The sequence below is a fragment of the Phyllobates terribilis genome, unplaced genomic scaffold, assembly GCF_046119375.1.
Source record: "Phyllobates terribilis strain yellow unplaced genomic scaffold, ASM4611937v1 Scaffold_1__5_contigs__length_1240528914, whole genome shotgun sequence".
Lineage (NCBI taxonomy): Eukaryota > Metazoa > Chordata > Amphibia > Anura > Dendrobatidae > Phyllobates > Phyllobates terribilis.
Window position 1 is genome coordinate 110,453,560 of NW_027362761.1, and position 14,173 is coordinate 110,467,732.

General features: G+C 43.9%; 1 protein-coding gene across 4 annotated transcripts in view; it reads right to left on the reverse strand.

The window, feature by feature from the left end:
- The window catches only part of SLC24A2 (solute carrier family 24 member 2), a 443,547-nt gene that overhangs the window by 382,682 nt on the left and 46,692 nt on the right, over positions 1 to 14,173 (reverse strand). For 3 of the 4 annotated variants that reach the window (XM_073665915.1, XM_073665934.1, XM_073665907.1), the window contains exon 2: positions 179 to 1,255. In XM_073665915.1, coding sequence (XP_073522016.1) covers positions 179 to 1,108 — 930 coding nt within the window. In that variant the 5' untranslated portion in view covers positions 1,109 to 1,255. The remainder of the gene's footprint in view (positions 1 to 178; positions 1,256 to 14,173) is intronic. The other variant, XM_073665926.1, reaches the window with a different exon arrangement.

Here is a 14,173-nt window from a genome sequence, read left to right on the forward strand (position 1 = left end):
CATTTATCATTTTACAATTCATAGTGGAGCATAAATTTCAATAGCAAAAAAAAAAATGAGTACCCTGAAATACTATTTATTTGATACTGTACCTGTCCTTGTTAAACTTATATTACATTTCATGCTTTTAGCCCCTGATATTATCCAATATTTAATCAAATACTTAAACAAAACCAACCTTTCCTTCAGAATTAGCAGACGATACCTTAACAACCTTGTTCCGGTTCAGTTTCCTCTTCACCCAGTCTTCTACTTGGACATTGAACTTCATAAAAGTAACATATGTTAGATAAGCTATGAGAAGCATGAGGCTCTCCCACCACTGGATGAAATTGTCCAAGAAAAAAGTTATGAGCATAATCAATCCCACAATATAAAAAGACACATCTCGAAACAGTGGCCACCAGGTGAGGTTTAACACCTCCTTAGAAAATAAAGCACACATGCCAATTACAAAGAGGATATTAAATACTGCTGATCCAACGATGGTTCCAATACCAACATTGCTGTGAGATATAAATACTCCTATTAGTGATGTAAACAGTTCTGGAGCGGATCCACCAGCAGCCATAAAAGTTGCTCCTGCCACATCATCAGAAATCATCAGTTTTTCAGTGATGACTGTTAATGAAGGAACAAAAAATTCATCACAAACTACAGCTAGTGCTATGAACATATAAATCATTCCAAATATATGGAGCACAACAGCACCCCTCTTTCTGTCTTCTAAAGAAAAAATGTCTTCTGGGTATTCCCCCTTGGAAGCAGATTTATTTTTTTCATTTTTATAGTTCATGGAAATAGTGGAACCAGGGGTATCATTCTGGTTTTGCTCTGCAAAGTCCATCAGATTTCGTTGATGCCGTTGCATCGGAGTATGGCTATTTGTAGCACTGGTCACGTCATTGCTGTAAAGCTCTGTCTTTAAAAAGGCACCAACTGAAGTGGACAAAGTGCTTATGGCTGTTATACTGAATAAAAGACCCAGTATTCTAATAAGTCTCAGTTTCTTATGAAAAAATGGATGCTTCTGGTTGTGGCGAGGAAATGTATTTCCCATGCAGCAGCTTTCAGTGATATTGTCAACAGATTTTTCATGGAGGCCCATTTTCAATCTACTTAAAAAAATGCTAGGAATTAAAAAAAAAATAAAATCCAATATACTGACATGCTTTTTTTCACTTTTATTAGCTCTTTAATAGATGTGAAAGCTTTTTCTTGCGTAGATTTCCTTTTGTAGATTTTTCATTCATGCCTAAAAACAGGAAAAGAGGAGTAAATATTATTAAGCAAGACGGTAATCACCTAAAATTTGTTCTTTGGCTGATCACATACTTTATCCGACTTAAAATATAAAATTTATCAGTAGCACAGACCTGCAGCTATAAGAACAGCATATCACACAAGATTCTCTTCTACTCTATTCACATTTACAGTGCACCTGTCGGCAGGATTGTGCTTAGTAAAGCACATACACAGGTGGGCGCCGTTATACTGAGTAAAATGATACATTTGATGATGAAATCCATCCAGTGGTTCTTTTATTATCTTCCTTTTCATTTCTGCAATAATGATATGCATGTGCTCTCGCTATGTATTCATGCATTCCTATCTGCCTTGTGACAGGTCACTGTGCTTTCAGTGACCTGCCTACTATTTTACATACTGACTTTGTAATTTCTGTGTCACATTGAAATTTATATTCCCCAAAATGGCCACGGCCGCCAGCGCATGCGCAGTAGCATCTCTCGTTTGCCGAGAGACGCTACTGTGCACGTGCGGGCGCCATTTTTGCTTTTGGAAAAAGAATTTGGGTGCAGCAACATGGCGCCGCGCATGTGCAGTAGCATCTCTCGGCAACCAAGAAATGCTACTGCGCAAGCGCAGGTGTCAGGGGCCATATTGCTTCAGGCAAATGTCTTTTTTCTCTAGCAAAATGGCGTCCGCGCATGCGCAATAGCCATGTTGCTGGAGGAAAAAGAAATTTACCTGCAGCAATATGGCCCCCGCCGCCCATGCTTGTGCAGTAGTGCTTCTCGGTTGCCGAGAGATGCTAGTGAGCATGCGCGGCGCCATATTGCTGCACCCAAATTCTTTTTCCAAAAGAAAATGGCGCCTGCACGTGCGCAGTGGCATCTATTGGCAAACGAGAGATGCTACTGCGCATGCACTGGCAGCCGCGGCCACTTTGGGGAATGTAAATTTCAATGTGACACAGAATTACAAAGCCAGTATGTAAAATAGTAGGCAGGTCACTGAAAGCACAGTGACCTGTCACAAGGCACAGATAGGAATACATGAATACATAATGAGAGCACCAGAGCATATGCATATCATTATGGCAGAAATGAAAATGAAGATTATAAAAGAACCACTGGACGGAATTCATCAACAAAAGTATCATGTTATACCATACCATGCCTGAGGAAGGGAGCTAAGTTGTCCCAAAAGCTTGCCTTGTAACATCATTTATTTTATTTTTGTTATCCATTAAAAGGTATCATAACTACAAGATTATCTTGTTTTTCCCACTGAGAGCAATCATTTTACTCAGTATAACAGCGCCCACCTGAAAGTGTATGTGGATTACTAAGCACAATCCTGCTGACTGGCGTGCTTTAAAGGGAACCTGTCACGTCCCAAAAAGGTATTAATCAGCAGCTTAATAGCATTCTAAAGCCGAGTGGCTGCGGCACTGAAAGCCCAGCTGCCGGGTGGAAATTAACTTTATTCCTCCCTTCAGCCTTGGGCTTTCAGTCAGAGTCATGTCCAGAGCATCTCCTCAGTCACTCCTCTGTACATAGTGAAAGGAAGTTGTAACCACGCCCCAGCACTGACTGAGAGCTCGCTCTGCTCTGTAATGATGCGCTGCTGTGCCAGCTGTCAGTCAGTGCGGGAGTGTGGTTACAGCCGCCGCTCACTATGTACTGAGCAGTGACTGAAGCTGCACGGGCCGCAACTCTATGAAAGTCGAAGGCTGCCAGTAAGAATAAAGGTCATTTCCTCCCAGTAATTGGGCCTTCAGTGCAGCCGGCCGGGCAGTATTGGAAAGTTATTAAGCTGCAGATTAGCCAAATATCTGCAGGTTAATAGAGTTTTGGGATGTGATAAGTTCCCTTTAAATTGTCAAATCAGATGATTTCCATCAGCATTATCGGGTACAGGTTTTAGTATCACTTAACCACAGTAAGCGCAAAATCTTGTTAAATTCTCTTTGTACCAAATGTGAGGGGAGAGCTGAATCTTTACAGCATCTGGCAGGATTTGGCCTGTTTAGTTTTAATCGACTGTTCCATAGAATATCATGGGGAAATCAGCTAACTGAAATTCATTTAAAAAAATTTGCACTCATGCAGATTTAATTCATCAATGCAGCCCAATCGAAACTAACTCAGCAAAGCGCAAATAATGTGAGAATTGATCTCATCTCCCATCTGAACCTACATTTTACTTCACAAGGAATATAGTTATTTCTGACCAATGTAATAAAAAGTAACTGTGTATTATGCAGCCGAGGTAAAGAAAGAGGACATAACTTATTATAGGGCTAAGTGCCCACGATGCAGAAATGCTGCATATTTTTTTATGCTTCTCCCTGGCAGGAAAAACGCATGCGCATTTTAAATGCGGTTTTCCCGCCAGGTAGAAGCGTTTGTGAAGCGTCTTTGCATGTATTTCTGCATGCGGGTTATCAAGCGCTTTCCAAGCGATTTTAGCATCACTTGGAAAAGTGCTTGACAACTTGGTCACACTATATAAATCCATGCAACCGGCATGGATTTATAGTAGTGTGACCAAGTTAGTTAAAAAAAAGAATAAGAATGGTGAAAAATAAAAAAAATAAAGTTTATACTCACCTTCTGATGTCTTCCCGTTGTTTTGTCTGCTCCGTCCGGTGTCTTGCACTGCTTGCGGGGGTGTGAAGGACCTGCGGTGATGTTATTGAGCCATGTGATGGGTCACATGACTCAGTGACGTCATGGCAGGTCCTTCACATCAACGCGAACATTGCAAGACACCGGACGGAGCAGACAAAACACCGGGAAGACATCGGTAGGTGAGTATAAACTTTATTTTTTATTTTAAATTCTTTTTTTTACAGTTTCTATGGTACCCAGGTCTGGATGAGAGTCTTCTCTCCTCCAGACTTGGGTACCACCCGCATATTGAACCGTGTGATATCCGCATGTGCAAATGCAGTGATGCGGATGTCAAGCGGTCCAATGCAAGTCAATGGCGGCGATTACGCTGCTTGTCCGCAAAATTAATGGACATGCTGCGGATTTTGAGCGCAGCATAAACGCTGCGGAAAAATCCGCAACATGGGCATTGAAAGTGCGGCTTGTCATTGGGAACCATGGGGGGCGGATTACCAAGCGTTTCCCAAGCGTTTATGCTGCAGAAATTCCGGCGGCATCTTGTGGCCCGCAGGCACATAGACCCCGTAAAGATCGCGGCTCTCTCCATCAGCGCTGTAATGCAGTGTATTGCCGTGCAGAGACCGGCTCTCTACACAGCAATACCAGTGCCAGCCGCCGGCCTATCAGAGGCCAGCAGCTGACATCTGCGTCCCAGCGTAGCGGCGTATGACGTCACTGCCATGCGCAGATGTCAGCTGCTGGCCTCTGATAGGCCGGCGGCTGGCACTGGTATTGCTTTGCAGAGAGCTGGTCTCTGCGCAGCAATACACTGCACTATAGCGCTGATGTCGGCGGCTGCTGGAGAGAGCCGCGATCGTTATGGGGTCTGTGCCTGCGGGCCACAGGTGCAGAAAGGACGCAGAGGGAACGGAGGACAGGTGAGAATTTTTTTTTCTGTCATGTGAAATAAAGCACAGGGGATCTGTGCTCAGTATGTGGGGGGGGCACTGTGCGCAGTATGGGGGGACGGGGACCCTGAGCGCAGTGTGGGGGGGACAGGGACCCTGTGCGCAGTGTGGGGGGGACAGGGACCCTGTGTGCAATGTGGGGGGACGGGGACCCTGTGCGCAGTGTGGGGGGGATGGGGACCCTGTGCGCAGTGTGGGGGGGATGGGGACCCTGTGCGCAGTATGGGGGGACGGGGACCATGTGCACAGTATGGGGGGACGGGGACCCAGTGCGCAGTATGGGGGGGACATGTCAGCAAAATAAGGACAGGGATGGGGGACCATGTCTGCAATATGGGGACCATGTCTGCAATATGGGGGACCTGGATGGGAGACCATGTCTGCAATATGGGGGACCATGTCTGCAATATGGGGAACCTGGATGGGAGACCATGTCTGCAATATGGGGACCATGTCTGCAATATGGGGAACCATGTCTGCAATATGGGGGACCTGGATGAGAGACCATGTCTGCAATACGGGGGAACCTGGATGGGAGACCATGTCTGCAATACGGGGGACCTGGATGGGAGACCATGTCTGCAATACGGGGGACCTGGATGGGAGACCATGTCTGCAATACGGGGGACCTGGATGGGAGACCATGTCTGCAATACGGGGGACCTGGATGGGAGACCATGTCTGCAATGCGGGGGACCTGGATGGGAGACCATGTCTGCAATACGGGGGCCCTGGATGGGAGACCATGTCTGCAATACGGGGGACCTGGATGGGAGACCATGTCTGCAATACGGGGGACCTGGATGGCAGACCATGTCTGCAATATGGGGAACCAGGATGGGAGACCATGTCTGCAAGATGAGGACCAGTAAAAAGGTGTATAGAAAATAAAATGGTATCACTAAAAATGTCACTTTGTCATGCAAATAATGCGGCCCCCCCAAATTAAATGTTTTTCCGTGTGCGGCCCATATGCCCAGCTGAGTTTGAGACCCCTGGCCTAAAGGGTAAATCTTCAGAAGCAGGAGACGGCTGTTTCTAAAGGGTTAATCTGTGTCTCTAACTAAATACTGTACACAGACAGCCACAACACACTTAGAAGGATTTACCTCAGCTGTTATCTCCAGCCTATTCCTGCTGCTCTATAATATACAATTCATCTTGCATGTCTTCTTATATTACTACATCCAGCATGAAGTAATATAACAAGCTGGTTGTCCAATTTTTAAATGCAGCAATGGTGGGTTGATCCTACTGAGAGATTCCCTTTAAACAGAATTTTTGTAGTATTTCTAATTATGCATATTTAAGAGAGGTTTTATGTCTTTTTGTTTCATATAGTTTTCCAAAATGTCATAGGCTTTCTTTAAAGGTAAGTTTCACTATGTTCCTGTTGTCCCAAACTAATTCCATTATAATGAAAATCATCATGTACATCGTGAAACCAGTGTAAACGGAAAAAAGGTGAAGGATCCAATTTTAATTTTTCCAATTTCATTTTTTCCCTTTGTTTATTTCAAGAGCCATAACTTTTGTATCTTTTCTTTGATGGAGCTTTGAGAGGTCTTGATTTTTGTTAGTAGGTACATAATGCTTTTAATTACACTTTTTGGGGAGTCAGGGTGACTGAAAACTACTACAAATACTGATGGTTTGATTTTTTTCTTACAATCTTTACAGTATGGGTTAAATAATAAAATGTTTTAATAGATTGAATGAAGGCTACGAATGAAAGCTACAAATCAAATATCCGTGTTTTTTTTTTTTTACAACATAGCCGGTATCTGCTATGTATAAAGTGAGCTCAGCTTCTGAGCCCGCTTCATATACCCACACTCGACATGTAATGTACATTTACGTCACATGTCATGAAGAAGGGGTTCAACCCTCAAACGGCCTATTTCTGGACTGTGTATTCTGAAGGCTACAACATTTTTATTCTTGAGATGATGTAGCCGTATGGGGGCATACGTTTTTGTGAGACAGGTTACAGTTCGACTATCTTTTATTTTTTTTCTGGTTATGGCTGGGAGCTGTCCACTTTCAAGTAAGTTCATTTTTTTCATCTTACAGAGAACCTGACACCTGATACATGCTGCCCAATCCGTGGGCAGCAAGTATCAGGCACTGGCTGTATGAACACAGCTAGGTAGTTTTACTAGAGACCAGGGCTCTGGAGTAAGTAAGCCAAACCTCCGACTCCTCAATTTCCATGACACCGACTGCGACTCCACGACTCCGAATCCCTCATACATGGCTCATGTTTAAGTGATAAATTTACTGTAGCACAGATTTATCTCAGCTAAAAGTCTAGACCCTTAGATCAGGAATAGGACAGACATTTATAGGACATTTCAATAACTTTCCCAAATTCTTATGAAAAAATATTCCTCCCAAACTGCATTGAACTACTGTACCCAATCTATTATATTTTTTCGGAGTCGTCCATTTTATACCGACTCCGACTCCACAGCCCAGCAAGGGACCACGCTATAGACTAGTCAAACAGGCAGGTGATATGACTAAGGACATAATGGCTCGAAAAGCTTAATTGGATGGTTCTTTTTTTGTCCACCATGTTTGATATGGCTCACTGCTATTTTAAGAAGATTTAAATAAACATCATTGATTTTATTAAATTTTGGACGCTGGCATGGTTTTTCTTCATATTATATTGGCTCCACTGCTGATAAGTTATGTTCATGTTACAGGTTAGTAAGATTGATACCACATACGTATTATTTATTTATTATTATAAAAGAAGTGGACAACAAACAAACTTACATTGTCATTAGTGGAGCAACTATGGATTTCAGTTCATCCTAAAAGCTCATTACTATTGTATTAAAAGAAATGTATAATCAGCTAAATTAATTATTATAACTATCTGTTTTTATTTTACATATATTTCTTAAGATGTTTTTTTTCAATGGCACTATCTATATTAAAAAAAATCCTGAAATTTATCAGTTTTCATTCTGGCAATTGAGGTTGATAATAGGATGGCCTTTTCCTATTCTGTATTTATCACTTTTCAGTTGTCTCCTCATGTTACTATATCATCGCATTTGTAGGAGAAGATACAAACAGAAGAGGGACATTGTGCAACAACAATATATGGGCCCTTTGCAGTCCAATAGCTCATCATAATACAAAATTCCACCTGCTTTGGAGGTGGAAATGGGTCCCCTTTCCTCTTGGGCCCCTGTGACGCTGAAAAGATTGCACCAATGGGATGTTCTGCTCATCTCGTCCATGTGTCTACTGTATAACATATCTCTAAATGCTGTTAATAACAGCATATCATAATCATGTACAGAAAATAAACTAAAAGGGTGAAATCAGAAAACAAAAACAGAACAGAGCAAAAATAGCAAGCAAGATTGCTTTCTCTGATCATACCACATCTCCTGGGCAGGGGAGAAATAAAAAGAGTATACTGACATTACAGCTGGGGATCGCAAATGATTCTTTTTGTGAGGTAAAATATTTCCCTGCCTGTTTATAAACATGTTTTACTTCAAAGTAAGAATTATTTGCCATCCCATTGTTACGGATCCGGGTGGTGGAACCTCTGTGCTGGGATGCAAGGAGGGACCAGAGGGGCATAACTAAGTGCCTACTCGGACCAACCCCGGTCGCACGGCGGCTTAGTCGACTCCGTGAACCAAGGAGGGACCGGGCAGGTGGACCAGGTGCCACTCTGGGGCCGACCTTGTGTGAGAGCAGACGACTCCCAAGGGTCAGATGGCTGAAGCTGAGCACGGCAGGTAGCCAGATGGGTGATCCAGGTAGGCAAGCAGGCGGACACAGCAGGTAACCAGACAGGTGATCCGGGTAGACAGGCAGGCGGACATGGCTGACAGACAGGCTGGTGAGCACGGCTGACAGACAGGCTGGTGAGCACGGCTGACAGACAGGCTGGTGGGCACGGCTGATAGACAGGCTGGCGGGCACGGCAGATAGGCTGGCGGGCACGACAGATAGACAGGCTGGTGGGCACGGCAGATAGACAAGCTGGCGGGCACGGCTGATAGACTGGCTGGAGGGCACGGCTGATAGACAGGCTGGCGGGCACGGCTGATAGACAGGCTGGCGGGCACGGCTGATAGACAGGCTGGCGGGCACGGCTAACAGACAGGCTGGCGGGCACTGGAACCTAAGGGCTGAGGAGAGTGTTAGTACACAAACAACAACCTTGCACAGGCACCTCCATTTTTGAGGAGTTGCTTTATATAGGAGTGGTCCTCCGGCCATTGGCCGGGGACTCTTTAGGACGGCGCGCGGCCCCTTTAAGAGGGAGGGAGCGCGCGCCCTAAGCACAGTGCCTGGGAAGCTGCGCATAGTGTGCGCAACAGCAGCAGCAGGAGCAGGGGAGCTGGACCGTGGCAGTGAGGGGAACGGCATCTCTGCCCGGCAGGAGGCAGAGACGCCGACATTACACCTGTGCTGTAATGTTTATAAACTTTTTTTTTCTCTCCTCCTGCCCAGGAGCTGTGGTATGATCAGACCATGTCCCTGTATGTCATCTAAGGGGTAACATTCTCGTTGCGGAGAGCGACATGTTAAGCATGTCACGGTGAGGAGACTTTTAAAGCCGCAATGCTCCTCTGAGAAATAAGCAAATAGTCTCTTCAGAGAGGAAGAGGACTAGAACTCTAGTGCCTCCTACAGGAAGTAGCAATCCTAAAAATCAATTGTGACCCTTTAACAAGCCTTATCACATGACTTAGCATAGACTTACAGACTCCCTTCACTCATCACTGTCCCCAATCTCCTCTTTTTCCTATCCTGATCTGGCTGTAAATCACTACAATGACACTCTCAGAAGCACCCTGGACCAAGTAGTGCCCCTCACCCTCAGAACCTCTAAACACAGAGTAAAACAGCCCTGGCCCACACCGCAAACCCGACTTCTCCAGCGATGCTCTAGAAGTGCAGAACGCCTATGGAGGAAAACTCGCACACTAGAAAACTTTATCCACTATAAATTTATGTTAAAAACCTATAACTCTGCCCTTCACCTCGCCAAACAGTCCTACTTCACCACCCTGATCTGCTCACTATCCAACAACCCAAAAAAACTCTTCGACACATTTCACTCCCTCCCCAGTCCTAAAGCGCAGGCCCCTATCACGGACATTTGTGCTGAGGACTTGGCCTCCTACTTCACAGAGAAAATAGAGAACATCCATCAGGAAATTGGCTCCCAGCCACCAAGTGCCGTGACTCCCATCCCTCCCCACATCTCCTCTGAATCACTCCACATTTGACCAAGTCACAGAAGAAGTCTCCAGGCTCCTCTCTTCTTCTCATCCCACTACATGCACCACTGACCCCATTCCCTCACATCTACTCCAGTCTCTCTCTCCAGTCGTCACTACTCACCTAACTAAAATCTTCAACCTCTCCCTCTCTTCTGGTATCTTCCCCTCATCCTTCAAACACTCCATCATTACTTCATTATTAAAAAAAAGCCCTCTCTTGACCCTTCCTGCACAAACAACTACAGACCAGTCTCCAATCTCCCCTTCATCTCTAAACTCTTGGAGCGCCTGCTCTACTCCCGCCTTACCCATTACCTCTCCATTCACTCTCTTCTAGACCCATCAGTCTGGCTTCAGTCCCCTACATTCTACAGAAACTGCACTCATTAAAGTAACCAATGACCTTCTGACAGCAAAACGTAATGGCGAGTACTCTCTGCTCATTCTTCTTGACCTCTCTGCAGCTTTCAACACCGCTGACTCCCACCTCCTACTCTCTATGCTCCACTCAATCGGAATAAAGGACACTGCTCTCTCCTGGTTCTCCTCCTACCTATCTGACCACTCTTTCAGTGTATCATTCGCTGGCTTCACTTCTTTCCCCTTTCCTCTAACTATTGGGGTTCCTTAGGGTTCAGTCCTTCGCCCTCTTCTCTTCTCTCTCTACATGGCACCAATTGGACAGACCTTCAGCAAATTTGGCTTTCAGTACCATCTTTATGCTGATGACACACAACTATACACCTCATCCCCTGACCTTACCCCCACTATACTACAGAACACCAGTGACTGTCTGGCTGCAGTTTCCAACATCATGTCCGCTCTCTATCTGAAACTCAACCTTTCCAAAACTGAACTTCTTCTGCTCCCGCCATCTACTCACCTCCCTAAATTTGACATCTCCCTCTCCGTGTGTGGCACCACAATAACGCCGAGCCAGCAGGCGCGCTGTCTGGGCGTTGTGTTTGACACCAATCTTTCCTTCACCTCCTCCAATCTCTTGCCCGCTCTTGTCGCTTGCACTTGAAGAACATACCTAGAATCCGCCCCTTTCTCACCTTGGAAACAACAAAAACCCTCACTGTTGCCCTGATCCACTCCCATCTTGACTACTGTAACTCTCTATTAATTGGCCTCCTCCTCACTCGACTTTCCCCTCTCCAGTCCATCCTTAACGCTGCAGCCAGGGTCATCTATCTGGCTAATCGTCACTCAGACTCTTCCGCTCTTTGCCAGTCATTGCACTGGCTGCCCATACATTATAGGATCCAATTTAAATTGCTTGTTCTCACCCTCAAAGCTCTCCACAGTGCAGCACCCCCCTACATCTCCTCCCTCATTTCTGTTTATCGGCCTACCCGTTCTCTATGCTCAGCAAGCGACTTTCGACTAACATCCACACTAATCCATACCTCCCACTCCCGGCTCCAAGACTTCTCCCGAGCTGCACCTATTCTTTGGAATGCTCTACCCCAAGAAATTAGGACGAACAACAACTTATACAGTTTTAGGCGCTCTCTAAAAACACACAAAGTTTAGGGCGGCCTATCACGTTCCCTAATCAAAGTCCTTTATATTATTACAGCCCATTCATTATTTCTCCAAACATAAGTCTCCACCAAACTCCACCACACCCAAAAGCACTACAAATACTGGCTGGTGAAGAGCTCATGCAGCCTTTATATATCCATCATCCCCTCAAGATGGCTGGACCATCATTGTAAATAAGCCCCTGTACTTTGTATCACCCCCACCTCATTATAGATTGTAAGCTCTTACGAGCAGGGTCATCATTATTTTTGCTTTAATTATTGTATTATCTTTAGCTTTGTTACTTATGACTGTTGTATATGAACCTCTGAATTGTAAAGCGCTGCGGAATATGTTGGCGCTATATAAAGATTATTATTATGATTATTATTATTAAAACAACTTTTCTTGGAAAAAAGAAGGTCTCATATACACTTGAAACCAGAAGTTTACATACACTATATAAAAAGACACATATGCATGTTTTTATCAATATCTGACATGAAATCAGAATAAACCTTACCCGTTTTAGGTCAATTAGGATTACCATAATTTTTAATATATGCCAAATGCCAGAATATTGAGAGAGAGAATGTTTTAAGGCATTTTTATTACTTATTGCAAAGTCAAAAGTTTACATACACTAAGATTACTATGCTTTAAACAATTCTGGACTGCCCATATGATGATTTCCTCTGTTTGAAAGCATCTGATAGGTAACATCTGAGTTAATTAGAGACACACCTGTGGATGTATTTTAATGCACACCTGAAACACACTGATTCTTTGTGTAGCAAAGTCTAAATAAATCAGCCAAGATATCAGGAAGAGAATTGTGGACTTGCACAAATCTGGCTCATCCTTGGGTACAATTTCAAGATACCTGAAAGTGCCTCATTCATCTGTACAAACAATTATACACAAGTAGAAACAAGATGGGAATGTCCAGCCATCATACCGCTCAGGAAGGAGATGGGTTCTGTGTCCCAGAGATGAACGTGCTTTGGTCCGACATGTGCATATTAACCCAAGGACAAAAGCAAAAGACCTTGTGAAGATGATGGCGGAAGCTGGTCTGATTGTGTCAATATCCACAGTGAAAAGAGTACTGTATCAACATGGGCTGAAAGGCCACTCTGCCAGGAAGAAGCCATTACTCCAAAAGAAACTTAAAAAAGTCAGATTAATGTTTGCAAATGCACACATGAATTAAGACCTTAATTTTTGGAGACATGTCCTGTGGTCTGATTAAACCAAAATTTAACTTTTTTGGGTATAATGACCATCGTTACGTTTGGAGGAAAAAGGGAGAAGATTGGAAGCCTAAGAACACCATCCCAACTGTGAAACATGGGGTGTGGCAGCATCATGTTGTGGGGTTCTTTTGCTGCAGGAGGGACTGGTGCACTTCACAAAATAGATGGCATCATGAGAAAAGAAGATTATGTGGCAATACTGAAGCAACATCTCAAGACATCAGCCAGGAAGTTAAAGCTTGGGCAGCAATGGGTCTTTCAAATGGACAATGACCCGAAGCATACTGCCAAAATGTTAACAAAGTGGCTTAAGGATAACAAAGTCAATGTTTTGGAGTTGCCATCACAAAGCCCTGATCTCAATCCTACAGAAAATTTATGGGCAAAGCTGAAAAGTCCGGTACGAGCGAGGCGACCTACAAACCTGGATCAGTTACACCAGTTTTGTCAGGATGAATGGACCCAAATTCCGACCAACTATTGTGAGAAGCTTGTGGAAGGATATCCCAAACATTTGACCCAAGTCATTCAGTTTAAGGGAAATGGTACCAAATACTAATGAAATGTATGTAAACTTTTGACTTTGCAGTAAGTATTAAAAATGCCTTAAAACATTCTCTCTCTCATTATTCTAGCATTTGGCAAATATTAAAAATGATGGTAATCCTAACTGACCTAAAACAGGAAAGGTTTATTCTGATTTTATGTCAGATATTGAGAAAAACATGCATATGTGTCTTTTTATATAGTGTATGTAAACTTCTGGTTTCAACTGTAGCTTTGTTGACAGAAAAATTAAAAAGTTATGTCTCTTGGGGGAAGGGGGTAGAAAATGAAAAGCCTAAAAATGAAAACATGCCCTGTTCTGATGGGGTTAAACCAGTGAAGGAAATATTATGGATGCAACCTGTTCAGCCGTACAGTGGCCTAAGAGGTAAGGGGGGTCCACTTCCACCTCCAAAGCAGGAAAAATTGTCCATTTTGATGAGCAATTGGAGTACAAAGGTATAATGTATTGTTCTTACACAGAGGCACTCTTTTTTGCTCTCTTCTGGGTCAACCCGTTATGTGGGTAACTATTAGGGTTCATAGCTGTTAAAACTGTAACAATGCTACTCACATGGGAGCAATCTGAGGTAACACAGGAACTGTTTCTATTTAAACTCCATCAGCGGATGTCACCGGGGTCACGTGATGCGGAATGAGTGAGCAGCGATATTTACAAAAAGACTTATTTAAAAGGTATAAATCAATGGTCGCATTATATAATAGTAGTGGACCACCTCTTTAAG